This window comes from Mobula hypostoma, chromosome 1, assembly GCF_963921235.1.
Source record: "Mobula hypostoma chromosome 1, sMobHyp1.1, whole genome shotgun sequence".
In the NCBI taxonomy this organism is placed as follows: domain Eukaryota; kingdom Metazoa; phylum Chordata; class Chondrichthyes; order Myliobatiformes; family Myliobatidae; genus Mobula; species Mobula hypostoma.
In genome coordinates, this window is record NC_086097.1 from 92,621,698 (window position 1) to 92,637,610 (window position 15,913).

Consider the following 15,913-nt stretch of genomic DNA (forward strand, 5'->3'; position numbering starts at 1 on the left):
GAGCAGCGAGCATGAGAGAGACCGTCACACACAGACACCTTCATCTGGCAGCAATGAGCAAAGGGCTGGTAGACTGCGCTGAACACCCGCTGGCTTTCCACAGATAATCTAAAGGCCACAACTCATAGAGCTCAAAGAGCTCAGAATTTTAAAGGACTACAAGAGTTTAGAGATAGATGTTGGTGAAACAAAAGATGGATTCAAAAGCATGGATGAGGATTTTAAAATGGAAGAATCGCCAGCCTGGGACTAATATGGGTCAGAGATCCTCACGTAGGACTGGTGAAAGGGACAACACAGATGACTTCAGGTTTACAAGAGGTGCAACACCAGAGAAAAACAAGGAGAGCACCGGAGTAGTTACTGCAAAATTCAAACATCTTGAGTCCAACATTGGCCTTTGTGCAGGGTGCAGAAAATCAGCCATGCCCCTTGATCAGTCCAAGAAAATGTTGGTGGCAATTACATACTGTTGCCTTGTTGAGTAGCTGTTAAGCCTCCTGCAGTCAATTTGTGGTGTTGAGAGTAATCACTGTGTCTTGTGGTTGAGTAAGAGTGTTGGTTAGAAATAGTGCTTCCTGCAGAATTCATTAGTGTCCCTTATCATTACAGTAATCAATTTACATTGATTGATTTACAACTAAACATCCAAACGATTATTAATCAAAGAAATTAATCTGACCTGCTCACAGCATGGTACAAGAATTAATCTGCATATTACAGGTATGATACATAAAAGAGAGATGTAGCATAGAATGCATTAGGGGGGATGATTTGCCCAGTTGACTGTCATTGGCTCTTACCCTCACTGGTACAGCTTGTTGTGTCAGTCAGTACAGGGTTACTATGATACTATCTTATTACCATACCCAAGCCACTGGCAGAAAACTGGGAACCACAGCCTTGCCCCTCTGCCCCCTCCTCCCATTCTCTCTGTAACCTCCAGTAACCACTCAACCCTTCAGGGTTTTTGGTCTGATCCAGTAACGGACTCCTGTGAATCTCTCACCAGGTCCACCATGAACAAAAGCTGTGACTTCCAGAAATCCCTCTCCTTAAATAAGTTTATGGCTCTGAGCAATTTTTTTTTCCTTTTCCATCGTGAAGTACCTTATGGCTTTTTAATGGTGTTGAATTGCAAATGGAAGTTGTTTTGTTTGGTAGAGGAGAGTTTGTTGATGTCTTGCAGCGTTTTTAATTATCTTCCTGGATGACTTTGTAACTTTGCAGAGGAAACAGGCCATTGGCCTACTTTTGTTTAAAGCATTTGTGATCATTTTTGCGGTCTCCAAGTACCCAAACTTCAATGCCCAACTTTAGCTGAGAGCTTTTAAAGGAACATAGCCTCTCAATTTGCCTCTCCACAGCATCCATTGTATTGTGTTTCACAGAATATACATCACAAGAGGCCATTCAGCCTATCAAGTCAGCCCTGAACAACTTAAACACAAGGAAATCTGCAGATGCTGGAAATTCAAGCAACACACATCAAAGTTGCTGGTGAACGCAGCAGGCCAGGCAGCATCTCTAGGAAGAGGTACAGTCGACGTTTCGGACCGAGACCCTGCGTCAGGACTAACTGAAAGAAAAGCTAGTAAGAGAATTGAAAGGGGGAGGGGGAGATCCAAAATGATAGGAGAAGACAGGAGGGGGAGGGATGGAGCCAAGAGCTGGACAGGTGATTGGCAAAAGGGATATGGGAGGATCATGGGACAGGAGGCCCAGGGAGAAGGAAAAGGGGGGGGGGACCCAGAGGATGGGCAAGGGGTATAGTCAGAGGGACAGAGGGAGAAAAAGGAGAGAGAGAAAAGGAATGTGTGTATATAAATAAATATCCGATGGGGTACGAGGGGGAGGTGGGGCATTAGCGAAAGTTTGAGAAGTCAATGTTCATGCCATCAGGTCATAACAGCATCTCCTTTGAATTAAGTCATTTCCTTTAAATTGGTGTTGACCACCCTGCTGTGAAACATCCTCTCCTGATTACTCCATCTATTGAAGTTTCCCATTAATCATCCTTGTTTTAAAGGCATTTTCAGTTCCCCAGTTTCTTCATTTAATTGAAGCTCCTCACCCCAGAATCATTTCAGTAAATCTCTTTTCAAATCTCTGTACAGCTATGGCATCCTTCTGAAGATAGGGTATCCAGGAATGGATCAATGCTCTTGCTAATACACAGCTAGTAAGTCAGTAAAAAACTCAAATCCTACAAACAACTGGTTCCAGTTTTTTCCCTGATCACATCATCTTAGAGTCAGAGTTGAACAGTAAAGAAATGGATCCTCCAGCCCACCTTAACCAGGCCAAACTTTCTGCCCATCTACACTAATCCCATTTTCTGCATTAGGTCTGTACCCTCCCAATTCAAGTGCCTGTCTAAATACCTCTTAAACATAATAATTGTATCTGATTTCATCAACTCTGGCAGTAAGTTCCAGCTATCAGTAACTCCAGATGCCCGTCATTTCCCAGCCACATCACCGGCCTTTGAATGTGGAGTGGAGGCCTGGACTACGAATGCCCTTTGCCCCACATCCAAATTGCTGATCCTTTAGATTCCCTTTAAAACTCCTTCCTCTCACTTTAAACTCATGCCCTTTTGTTTTTGATACACCTATCATAAGGAAAAAAATCTATCTATGCCACTTAATATTATATACCTCCTCCCTGTCTCCTTTTAGCCTCCTTGCTCCAGAGTAAATAAGCCCAGCCTATCCAATCTCTCTCTATAATTGGTCCTCCACTCCAGCACAACCACATCCTTTCTATAGTCTGACAACTACAACTGAACCACAATACTCAAGTGCAGTCTAACCAGTGTTTTTTAAAGTTGCTACATAACATCCCAACTTTTATTTTCTATGCACCGACCCAGGAAGGCAAACGTGCCATATGCCTTCCTCACCATCCTACCTACCTGTGTTGCCACTTCCAGAGAACTATAGACTTCTGCCCCAAGGTCTCTCTGCTCGTCAACATTCCTCAGTACCCTACCATTTTCTGTACATGTCTTAACCTTATATGACTTCATAAAATGCATCACCTCTGACTAGTCAAGATTAAATTCCACCTGCCAATGCACAGCCATCTTTCCATTTAATCAATATCTTTACGTAGCCCGAGACAATCTTCTTCGCTATTCACACCACCACCAACATTCGTATCACAAACTTAGTAATCATACCACCAACATACAGAACAAAATCATTACTATATATCACAAACAAAGATCCCAATAGTGAACACTAATTACAGACTTCCAGTCAGAAAAGCTTCTGTCCACCAATTAGCCATCTTGCCTTCCACGTGCTTTACCCTCCTACACCATCCTACGATGCAGGACCTTATCAAATGCCTTGCTAAAGTCCAAAAAGATAACAACTTCCATCTGTCATCAGTCTTTACAATTACCTCCTCAATAAACTCAAACAAATTAGACAGACAGCATTTCCTTTGCCCAAGTCAGTTCCTGCCTTTCTGAATAAATACTACCCCTTAGAATTATTTTTAGAAATTTCCCAACCACTGCTCACTGGTGTGTAGCAATCCAGCTTAAGTCTGCAGCCCTTTTTAAATGAAAGAACATTACCAACTCTCCAGTCTTGATGCACACATATTAACAGTGATTACACAACATCTTTCGTTTTTAATGTACTTTGTTCCTGTCCATGCAGTTGTTGTAAACAATGACAAAGTGAACTGACATTATGTCAAGTAATCACATCCCTGGAAGAGTAGATGCCTAGCTCTGCATAATTCACAATATGCCAGGCTGCCCAGAGACCATAAAACTGGAATAACCAATTTTGTTTCTCTTTCCCAGAAATCTTCACTTGCTTCAAAGAAAAATATGGACTTTTTGGGTTAATCCTTGATTCCTGAGTGAGGATAGACACAATCTTCCTATTCCACTGTGCAGCTGGAACTTTGCAAATAGAAACTTGAACCAGCTCAGGACAAGAGGGTGGTCGGCACAAGGCAGTGAAAACAGCACTATTGAGGGGATCAGACAATCATTTGATGAAAGGCAGGGTCAGTACTCCATCCAAGTACAACCTGATTATCACATACAAGTTAAAAAGTAATCACAAGTGGCACTTGGCTTTTCCCCAGTCGTCTGTGATCCTGCTGCCAGCAATGGTCGATGCAGAATCAGAGGGTCCAGTGTCACGTATACCCATTCAAGGGAATTGAGTCCACCTCTCCCTGCTTATTGTGCCTCCTACTCCTTCTCCAGATGCAGTAGGTCTCCAAGGACTTTCTGCAGCCACTTTTGCCTCATAGGAGGCAGCTCCTCGTACATGTCGAACCCGATGGATGACTCCACGTTAGGCAGCTTGAAGTGAAGCAGATGCCTCCTCAACACCTGATCAAGAGAGGGAGGGAGAAAAGAACCATGGTTAAATACACATATTCCATGGTTTTGTTGTCTCACAGCACTTTACAGCCAACTCTGAAGTGCAGTCACAACTGTAACATTAAAAATGCAAGTTGGCTTACACACAAAACGTAGGTGCAAAACAGCAATACACTAATGACTCACAATCAATGATACAGAAACAGCTTCCACCTCTCCACCATCAGATTTCTGAATGGTCTTGGAACACTAGCTCTTTGTTTATTCCTTTTTTCCCCTCTTATTTTTCTTATTCCTTTTTTTTGCACTATTTATATTTATAGCAATTTTATGTCCTTACACTGTACTGCTGCCCCAAACAACAAATTTCATGTCATACAAGTCAGTATAAATCATATAAATCTAATTCAGTCCATTTAAGTATTACTGACGGATAGATAAAAGCTGGCTTGGTCAAGGAAAATAACTTGCTTTGTCCTTTCTTTGAAAAATGCCAAGGGATCTATTACATTCACTCAAGGAAGGACCCAGGATCTTGGTTAATCAACATACCTCTAATACTTCAGTGCTCTCTCAGCAATGCACTACAGTATCAAATAAATTGTGACATCAGCTGTTGGACTTGAACCTATAACCTAACACAAGAAAAGAATTGCCACTGATAAATTTAGCTCATTACTAACTGGTGCACTGAGAAATCCTCTCTCATCAATGCCTTTATAAGGACTCTTGAGGGCTGGCCTTCCTCACATTCAAACCAAAGGTTAAGAGCACAGGCTCCACTCTACACAATACTGAGACAGGCCAGATCACAATGCTAGAGCAGTGGTCCCCAACCTCCGGGCCGCGGACCGACACATTACTGCGAAGAATGCAGTGGTACAGCAGTAGCCGGAACGCACCCAGCACATCTGTAAGAAAAAAGCCGAAATAAACAAGCTAATTAATTAGGTGCCTCCTGGCACGTAAATGTCGGACCAGATCAGAGGTGATTGCCGATTGCATTGCCTCTGATCTGGGCCGACATTTACGTGCCGGGTGGCACTTAATTAATTACAAACAACAGGAATTCTGCAGATGCTGGAAATTCAAGCAACATACATCAAAGTTGCTGGTGAACGCAGCAGGCCAAGCAGCATCTATAGGAAGAGGCGCAGTCGACGTTTCAGGCCGAGACCTTAGTCCTGACGAAGGGTCTCGGCCTGAAACGTCGACTGCGCCTCTTCCTATAGATGCTGCTTGGCCTGCTGCGTTCACCAGCAACTTTGATGTATGTTACCTAATTAATTAGCTTGTTTATTTCAGCTTTTTTCTTAAAGGTGCGCTGGGTGCGTTCCAACTATTGCTGCACCACTGCATTCTTCGTGGCACTGTATTGGTCCGTGGCCCGGAGATTGGGAACCACTGTGCTAGAGGATCGAAAGTTTGAACACACCAATACAAAGGTGTATTTAGTGCATAAACTGGCCCTGAGTTCACTGTTTTCTGGGAAAGGATCATCTACTGGAATCCAATGTCGAATTGTCTTTACACAATTTAAAATGGTAACATCTTGTTCATTCCCACGCAATTTAATTGGAGCAAGCTGTCTATTCTCTTCAACGCATCATGATCTCAGCAGCTTTAAAGTGTAAAGGTTCTCTGCACCCTATTCAGAATCACAATATCTTGTGACGGAACCGAAACTGAACAAGGGTCAGGAGTTATTTGTAAAAAGGAGAAATTTGTACTTATCGAGAGGAAATTCATTCATTCTCCAATATCAGTCATACCAGAGGAGATCAATATCCTTGTACTTCTTCGCAGTTAGCACTAGTATCACCTCTCCACACCTTGACATCCATTCAACCTGGTCAGCAACAGCAATTCAGCATTTTTGAGTGCTTGGGAGCGTACACTTCTATATGCTGAAGTAGGCAAAGTAAAGTTCAGAACTTCCACACATTAGATTACCATTCCCTGAACAACTGTGCTCCTCTGCTGGACTCCTCAGAAGTCTAGCGGGACAGCAATAACCTCTGCATATTTCCCCTCATACTGGCAGGAAACCTTGACACATGAAGCAGATGTATTCATCTGAATGGGAGGAAATGGACACAAAGGGAAAAACACTGGCAAGACCATATTCATTTAACACTTTAATTATTTTCCTTTCATCAGGACTGATTAAGGATCTTGGCCCAAAACCTCAAATGTTTATTCTCTTCCATAGATGCTGCCTGACCTCCTGAGTTCCTCCAGCGTGTGTGTTACTCTGGACTTCCAACATCTCCAGAATCTCTTGTGTTAATTAGTTTACAGTGATTTAAATTTTAACTGTTCTGAGTTACATAGTATTCAGAAGCGTTTTTAAATTTTAAATATTTGTGAATGTCAAAGACATTCAAGACAAGCCTGATTCTTCAATTGCAAAAAAAAATCCTGCACTGTATCTCACGGTTCAGATGAAACCTGGTCTCGTGTGCTGGCACCCCTCTCCAGTAATCAACAGGTTGTAAATTGGTGAGCTCAGGCAGGTTGGAAGCAAGAAAATCCCAGATCACACAGCCTTAAAAATAAGTCACACAGAGAAAGCACCTACTAACTAGAACATAAGTGCCATACAGATTATAATAGTATAAAAAAAATACTGTGAAAAGAATATTCTTGAGTATTGCAACACATATTTAAATGTTCATTTGGGGTGTGGGTGTCAAAGAACTGTTTCTTGTGGCCCAGCTTCAGATACCCTCATGGTGAGGATAGTGCGTTACCTCCATGCTCTGGTAGAGGGCTGTGTTCTTCCCAGGATCAAAACTGGAAAAGATACACACTGCCTAGTCAGGATGGCTGTTAATTGGAGGTGGGAGCTCCAAGCAACTCTGTTGTAGGAGGTCCAGAAGCTGTTTGAATGAGAGACTGGCAAGGCAGTATAACTGACAGTGACTGCAGGTGACGAGATGAGGAGAAGTTCATTTAGTTCAGTTTTGCCATCATCAATATTTGATTATATAATTCCTCCAACCTAATTTTAGTTTTGGTAAAAGAACCTCAAGCTTAGGCAGGCTTTTTTGATAATTATAGCTTCTCATCCTTGTATTATCCCCAGGAATCTTTTCTACACCTTCCTCAGTGCCTCACCACCCAACCTGGAAGAATGGAGTCAGAATGACACAGTTCCCAAAATTAGTTAGGGCTCTGTTCCTCCCTAATCCCACCTGCATTTTTTCCTTAACTTCTTAAATGTATTTATACCTTTTAACTCCTTTTATACCTGTTAGTGTACATAATGTTCAAATCATGATTGATATCAATCCTTCGACTGATACCCACCTCATCTGTTAATAGGTATGACTTTCGCAGCATACTCCTTCGGGCAGCATCAAACTCCTGCAAAACAAAACATCATTAAAGGGAAGGTGGGAAATATTATAATACACAATATTTTTGATAGGAAATTAAGCATCGAGTTTCCACTCAGAACTGTTTGATACTAACTGTGCCTGAACATTGGAGAGGATGTCAATTGTAATTATTCTGCTAGTTTTACGGCCTCAGTGTGAACTGGCCAAGCAAACCTAACTTAGTATTTCAGTGATTACAGTATAGTCTAGTAGTGTGGACAAGGTCTGTTAATTCAAATAACGAGTTCTAAAATTCACAGCAATTCCAATGCAGAATTCTTGCATTATAAACAGTACACTATTGTTGGAGAAGCTAAACCATATTCTATTACCACCTAGAGTCCAAGATCCCAGTGGATCAGTTAAGTCCAATAGAAACAAGCTAATCAAGCTTTTTCCATGGAGTCCAATGCCTAAAATTCAAGTGAATCAAACAAACCTCCTAGTTAATCCCTTATTTCAGATTGTAGTTAAATTGAGTTCTTACGCAGAACACAGCGCAAAAATACATACCTACAAATCTATTTCTTTTTCCATCATGCATTTATAACTTTTCCCTTTAAGAGTCAATGCTACTAATCTCAACCAAGTCTTACAACAGCAGGTTTCATATCTCAATTTTTCTTTTTACACTAATTTCATCCAAATTCCATTTGCGGTTTATCAGAGGTTATTTACAGCTGCAAACTGACCTACCTCTACAACTCTCAATCATCTTGGCTGTGGATATTTTCAATTCTTGGCCTATTTTTGTTATCTCCTCTAACCAGTGAGACTGTACTTCCCTGATTCTGGCAATTTTAAAGACCTCTAGTTATCCTCAACGGCAGTTGTAAACATAAAGCTGACGTCTTAAAACTCTGGAATTTTTTTCCTAATCCTTGCCATCTCCTTTAAACCACTATTCTAAACCCACCTCTTAGCCTTTCACACTTTACCACATTCTTAATGCGAGGTGTTGTGGTGGTACGTCGATCCCATTGATTGCCCTCAATTTTTAAATAACTCAGTTAATTATTTCTTATTTATTATATAAATGTATGTTTGTACTTGGGAATAGAAAGTCTTCTGCTTCAGAAGCAGTACTCATTACCAGCTCAGGTACTGAGAAAAACTCAACTATGTCCGAAAATTTATCTCAAACTCAACAAGGGACCTCTGAAGCTCTGCTTATGACAATTTTCCACATTTCTTCCCTTCAGCCTTTCTGAACAGTGTTGCCATTTGTAAACTCAGCAAGTTAAATTAGCTCCTTGTGGTGCTTGGATGCAATGGTCCTGGGGAGTTCCTGCTCACCAGATTTGGGATATCTAACCATAAAGTGCCACCCACACTACCAGCTGTACTGCTATGACGGAGCTCTGGCAGTGTCCTCAGATCCTGAGTGGATCAGCTGGCAGGGTATTGCAGACATTTTTAACCCCCTCCTGATTTCAACCTGCTTTAAGAAGACCACTATCATCCTGATGCCTCAGAAAAATAAGGTAACATTACTGAACAGCTACTGCCCAGAGGCTGTGAAATCCACAATCCTGAAATGCCTGAGAGGTTGGTCATAACATACAGTACAGCAGCTCCAGCATCTCAGGCAACCTCAACCCCCTGCAATTCACCTACCAGCAAAACAGGTCAAGGCAAATACCGTTGCCAAGGCCTTACACTCACCTCTGAAGTGCCTGAAGAACAAAGTCAGGCACCTCATTATTGCATGCAGCTCCATCTTCAACACCATAACTCAAACTCAGCTCCTAGGTCTAGGACTCAGTACCTCTCTTATCAAATAGAACCCTTACTTCCTGGCCAAAAGTAAGGAAGTACTGGAAGCAATCAGTAAGGTTAGGCAGCAACATCTCTGCCATGATTATCCTCAACCCTGATGACCTGCAAAGCTGCGTCCTCAATCCCTACTCTGTTCTCTATACACTCAGCTGTATGGCCAGATTCTGCTCCAGCTCCATACAGAAATTCACAGATGACACCACCATAGTCAGCCAGATCTCAAATAACGAAAAGACATAGTACAGGAAGGAGACAGAGAGAGCTTAGTGCCTTGGTGTCAAGACAATGTCCTCCAATGTGAAATAAACTAAACAGCTGGTCATTGACTTCAGGAATCCAGGTACAATACATAACATAGTCTGTATCAATGGTGCTGAGGTGGAGATGGTTGGCTGCTTCAAGTTCCTAGGTATAAATATCACATTATAACTTGTCCTAGTCCAACCACATACAAGTTATGACCACACCAGTGCCTCTAATTCCTCAGAAGGCTAAGGAAATTTGGCCTGTCCCCACTGTCCCTCACTAATTTTTATATATGTACCACTGAAAGAGTCCTATCCAAGTGCATCACGGGCTTGGTATGGCAACTGCGCTACCCAAGACAGCAAGAAATTGCTGGAAGTTTTGGGCACATTTCAGTACATCAGGAAAACCAGCCTCTCCTTCACGAATGCTGTCTACACTTCTCCATGGGAAAGCAGCTAACATTATCAAAAATTCCCTCCCAACCTGGTCATTCGCTCTTCTCACTTCCATCAGGCACAGATTCAAAAGTTTGAAAACAACCATTACTAGCCTCAAGGAAAGCATCTACCCCACTTCTTCTTGGATAGCAAGAGGAATTTTTCATCTCACTACCTAATCCACTGTGGCCCTTACACCATATTGTCTACCTGCATTATACTGTTACTCTGTATTCTCCATTCATGTTACTGCTTTTTCTTTTGTACTGACTCAATGTACTTGCGTCTTGAAATGATCTGTGCAGATGGCATGCAAAACAAAAGCCTTTCACTGTATCTCAGTATGTGTTACAATAATAACTAATTATCAACTGGAACTGCACAGATTATTTTCATATTACGTGGCTAAAGCCACTATGAAAGTAAACTTTCAGCTTCCAGTCCCGATCGAGGCAGTAAAGATGAAAAATATTCCAAATTTTTTCTTTACCAAATAGGGTGCTCTGTGAATTTACATTATTTTCATGCACATGTGGTGAGGCAATGGGCATGAATCAAAGAAGAAAGAACTCCATTAGCAACAATGATGTGCATTTATATAGCACCTTTTCTAAAACAGAATGTCCCAATGAACTTCCCAGCCAATGAGATACTTCTGAAGTGTAGCCACTTTTGTTATCTACAGAAATGCAGCAGCTATTTTACACAAAACAAGGTCACACATAAGCAATGAAATAACTGCCAGATAACCTTTTCAAACTTATGAGTAAAAGGATGAATACTGGCTGAGGGAAGACTGCATTTCTACAACAGGGCTGCAGTGTAAAACCTCAACTGAAAATTGTCAATACATTAAAAAAAAACACTGCTCCCGGTTCTGCTGCATTATTTGGTCAATTTTCTTGAACCTTGAACTCTCATCTTTCTGATTCAGAGGTGAGGTAGCTAGGAATGAAACGCCACAAAATCAGATTCTTAAATGGAAGCCCCAGTTCAGCATAAGCACCTACAGTGAGTGACAGGGAGCATTTAAAATCATCTGCTGACCATCAGGGATATCCTAACTCTTCATCAAGAGCATATGTGCTCAGTCAAAAGCATTACTACAATAATTTTATTAAATTATCTTTGGGACTTCCGGTAAGATGACAATAGGTTAGTCGCTCAACACCGTCGCTCCATTCCATTTCTTTCCCTCGCACTTCTTATCTTCCTTTTTCTATTCTGGACTGTTAGTTTTTTCTTGTTTTCTTACCTGCTCATGACTGCCTCCTGCTCTGCCAACATCACCGCCATTCTGGACCAGCACTGGCAAGACATTATATCTGAATTCAAGTCTGAATTTAAGGCTTCCTTCACTTCGCTGGAGTCAAAATTGGATCAAATTAATTCCAAAGTGGAGGAACATGCCGCTCGTCTTTCTCATCTTGACTCAGAAACCAGAGATTTAAAAGGTTGGATTCAACAGCTGGAAACCATTTGTTCTAATTTGAGCAAGAACAATGCTAAATTATCATCCAAAATAGCTGATCTCTGGGTTTACCGTGGAATTTTATAAGTTTTTTGCACCTTCATTAATCCCTTGGTTCTGTAGGGTTTTGGAGGCTTCATTAAAACTTGGTAAACTTCCCGAATCCTTTTATAGAGCGTCAATCTCTCTAATATTAAAGAAGGATAAAGATCCTGCTCAATGTGCATCTTATAGACCAATATCTTTATTAAATGTTGATTCTAAAATTTTCTCTAAATTACTAGCAAACAGATTAGAAAAAGTACTCCCTTTTATTATTTCGGAAGACCAAACGGGTTTTATTAAAGGTTGCTACTCTTTCTATAACATTCGCACACTGTTAAATATTGTTTATACCCCCTCACAAAATGTTCCTGAGTGTGTTATCTCTTTAGATGCTGAAAAAGCTTTTGATGGAGTAGAATGGCCTTACTTATTTAAGGTGCTTGAAATGTTTAATTTTAGCTCGAAATTTATATCCTGGATTAAACTGTTATATCATTCTCCTATGGCCTCGGTCCGTACTAACTCTTTAAGCTCACCTTTTTTCCCTCTTTTTCGAGGTACTCGACAAGGTTGTCCTCTTAGTCCTTTATTATTTGATATTGCATTAGAACCTCTTGCAATTGCCATTCGAGAATCTCCAAATATTATTGGGATAACTCGGGGCCTAAAGTCCCATAAAATATCACTCTATGCTGATGACTTACTTTTATATATTTCTAATCCTCAAAAATCTATCCCTGCTGCTTTAGATTTATTAGCACAATTTAGTCTTTTTTCAGGTTATAAATTAAACCTTAGTAAGAGTGAACTTTTTCCGATTAATAAACTTCCCTTGTATCATAACTTTCCGTTTAAATTGATTAATAATTATTTCTCATATCTTGGGATTAAAATTACTTGTAAATACAAAGATTTATTTAAGACTAATTTTTTACCCTTAATTGATCATATTACTCAACTTTCATCTAAATGGTTTCCATTATATTTAACCTTGATTGGTCGTATTAATGCAGTTAAGATGTTTATTCTGCCAAAATTTTTATATATATTTCACGCATTACCGATTTTTGTTCCAAAATCTTTTTTTGATAAAGTTGACTCTAAAATTTCTTCATTTATTTGGCAAAATAAAAACCCGTGATTGGGTAAAATACATTTACAGAAAGCCAAGAGAGATGGAGGTCTAGCATTACCTAACTTTAGATTCTATTATTGGGCAATTAATATTCGACATATGAAATTTTGGTTACTTGACCAAGATACACTATCCATTCCTAAATGGGTAGTATTGGAATTACAATCTGCTCAGGGCTATGCACTTGGCTCCATTTTAGGTTCCTCTCTTCCTTTTGATTTGAAACGCCTTAAACTGGTCTCTAACCCAATAGTTAAGCTTACCTTGCGTATTTGGTTTCAATTCAGAAAATTTTTTGATCTCAACCAATTTGGGCTAGCGATCCCTATTTTAGGTAACATATTTTTTCCTCCCTCTTTCACGGATCGTGCGTTTCAAATTTGGAAGACTAAGAGTATTTCACGGTTTTTGGATTTATTTTTAGATGGTTCCCTTATGTCTTTTGAACAATTATCTAATAAATATAATTTACCAAGAATACATTTTTTTAGATATCTCCAAGTTAGAAATTTCCTAAGTACTATACTCTCTTCCTTTCCGATGCTACCTCCTACATATATTTTAGATACTATAATTAACCTTAATCCATGTCAGAAAGGTGTAACGGCTATTATTTATAATATTATTATGAAACTTAGGAAAGCTCCATTTGATAAGATTAGGTCAGATTGGGAACAAGAATTGGGTTCTATTATTTCCGTGGATGACTGGGGGCAGATTTTACAATTAGTTAATACTTCCTCTATCTGTGCTAAACATTCCCTAATTCAATTTAAAGTTGTTCATAGAGCACATATGTCCAAAGATAAATTAGCTCGTTTCTATTCTCATATTAATCCTTTTTGTGATAGATGTCCGGGGCAGATAGCCTCTTTAACTCATATGTTTTGGTCTTGTCCTACTCTGGAAACTTTTTGGAGAGACATTTTTAATATTATCTCAAAGGTATTGAATATAGATACTTCTCCTCATCCTATTACTGCTATCTTTGGATTACCTAAAATTTCCAGTAATCTTTCCCCTTCAGCCAGTAGAATGATTGCATTTCTTACTTTAATGGCGAAAAGATGTATCTTACAACATTGGAAAGAGCCTAATGCTCCAACTACTTTTTTTTGGTTTTCCCAGACGATATTATGCTAAAATTTGGAGAAAATTAGAAGTAATCTTTATGATTCCTCACTTAACTTTGAACAGACCTGGAGATCTTTTATTCAATATTTTCATTTAATGTAATTTATTTTCTCTTTTGTTCCATATTTATATTCCCTTCTTCTCTTTTTTTAACTGTTTTTAATGGAGGTTGGGTTTGAGGACGTGATTTTAAGTTCTTTAACTCTACCTGTTTCCAAGTTAGCCCATTGCTTTGCTTTGCTTTTAGTTTAGTTGCACGGTGGGTTTTTTTGGGGGGGTCTTTTTTTGGGTTTTTTTTTCCTTTTCTCTATTGATATATATATATATATATATAAATCAGTATACTATTATTTTACCATATTTAAATTATGTTTAAATTGCACTGTTTGTATCAATTTTTTCTTCTGTATTAATATCTCCTGTAATTTTTAACAGTGTATTAGTGCCTTTATGGTTTACCCTTTGTATACTTATTCAATAAAAAGATTTAAAAAGAAAGAAACAAAATAGCTGCTCTCGAAGGTCGGAGCAGAAGGCACAATTTACGTATCCTCAGTCTGCCAGAGGCTATCGAAAGCAGAGTTCCTGTTGATTTCTTTTCTTCTCTACTTTGTGAGGTTTTTGGGAAAGATATTCTTCCGAATTTACCTGAGTTAGACAGAGCTCATTGTATACAGGTATTTCGTTCTAAGCCAGAAGCGGGCTCTCGGCCACACCCAGTTATGCTTTGTTTTCAATGCTATCAGGTGAAAAACCTGTTGATTATGGAAGCATAACGCAGGGGAAAATTGGATTATAAGGGACATTCCATTCGTATTGTTGAAGATTATATGAGGCTGCGCACCGAATATAAAGGTGTAATGAAAGAGTTTTATAACCGTGGACTCAGGCCTTTGCTACATTATCCCGCCAATTTCCAAATAACTCTTAGTACTGGGGATAGCAAATGGTTCAAATCAGTTACAGAAGCTCAGAAATTCATCGAAAGTCTCCCTGCCGTTACGACTTCTTCAGACTCGATCTGACTATTTAAAATGGCTGATTATTTTTTTCTCTCTCCTTAGTTTGTTTTGCCTTTTAAATTAAATTTTTAAATCATTGAATATGGTTTATTTCTGGTATAAAAGTTCAGAAATTTACTGAAAGTTTCTTCGTCATTGTGATTTTTTTAGACTCGATTTGATTATTTAAAATGGCTGATTCCTTCTGTTTCTCTCTTTTTTATACTTTCTTGCTTTCCTTTTAAATTCAATTTTTAAATTACTGAAGATGGTTTAACTCTAAGTAATTCAAAAATTTACTTAAACTCTTTGCTATGGTGACTCTTTTCAAACTATTTTTAAATTACTAAAAATGGTTTAACTCTGCTATAAGTTCAGAATTTTACTGGGAGTCTCCTTGTCTAGGTTTCTCCTACAGACTCGATTTGATTATTTAAAATGGCCAATTGCTTTTTTCTCTCTCTCTGTTTTTTCTTTCTTTCTTTCTTTTTAAATCTTTTTATTGAGTAAGTATACAAAAAAGGTAAGCCATATAAACATTAATACAATGTTAAAGTATAATAAAATTCCAAAAGATAACAATACCAAAAAGAAAATACTACAAACAATGTAATTTAAGCATAAGAAACCAAAATAACATAATAGTATACTAGATTTTATATATATCAATGGAAAAAAAGAAAAAAAAAACCCCAAAAAAAAACCCACCGTGCAACTAACTAAAAGCAAAGCAAAGCAATGGGCTAACTTGAAACCAAACAGAGTTAAACTTAAAATCACGTCCTCAATCCCGACCTCCATTAAAACAGTGAAAAAAAAAACAAGAAGGGTAAATATTACATTAAATGAAAATATTGAATAAAAGGTCCCCAAATCTGTTCAAATTTAAATGAAGAATCATAAAGGTTACTTCTAATTTTCT

General features: G+C 39.0%; 1 protein-coding gene across 2 annotated transcripts in view; it reads right to left on the bottom strand.

Moving 5' to 3' along the window:
- Positions 1 to 3,626: 3,626 nt before the first annotated feature.
- rpap1 (RNA polymerase II associated protein 1) overlaps positions 3,627 to 15,913 on the bottom strand; it is a 174,932-nt gene continuing 162,645 nt past the window's right edge. For both annotated transcript variants that reach the window (XM_063052697.1, XM_063052706.1), the window contains exons 24-25: positions 7,670 to 7,726; positions 3,627 to 4,366 (exon numbers count right to left, since the gene is read on the bottom strand). In XM_063052697.1, coding sequence (XP_062908767.1) covers positions 4,223 to 4,366; positions 7,670 to 7,726 — 201 coding nt within the window. In that variant the 3' untranslated portion in view covers positions 3,627 to 4,222. The remainder of the gene's footprint in view (positions 4,367 to 7,669; positions 7,727 to 15,913) is intronic.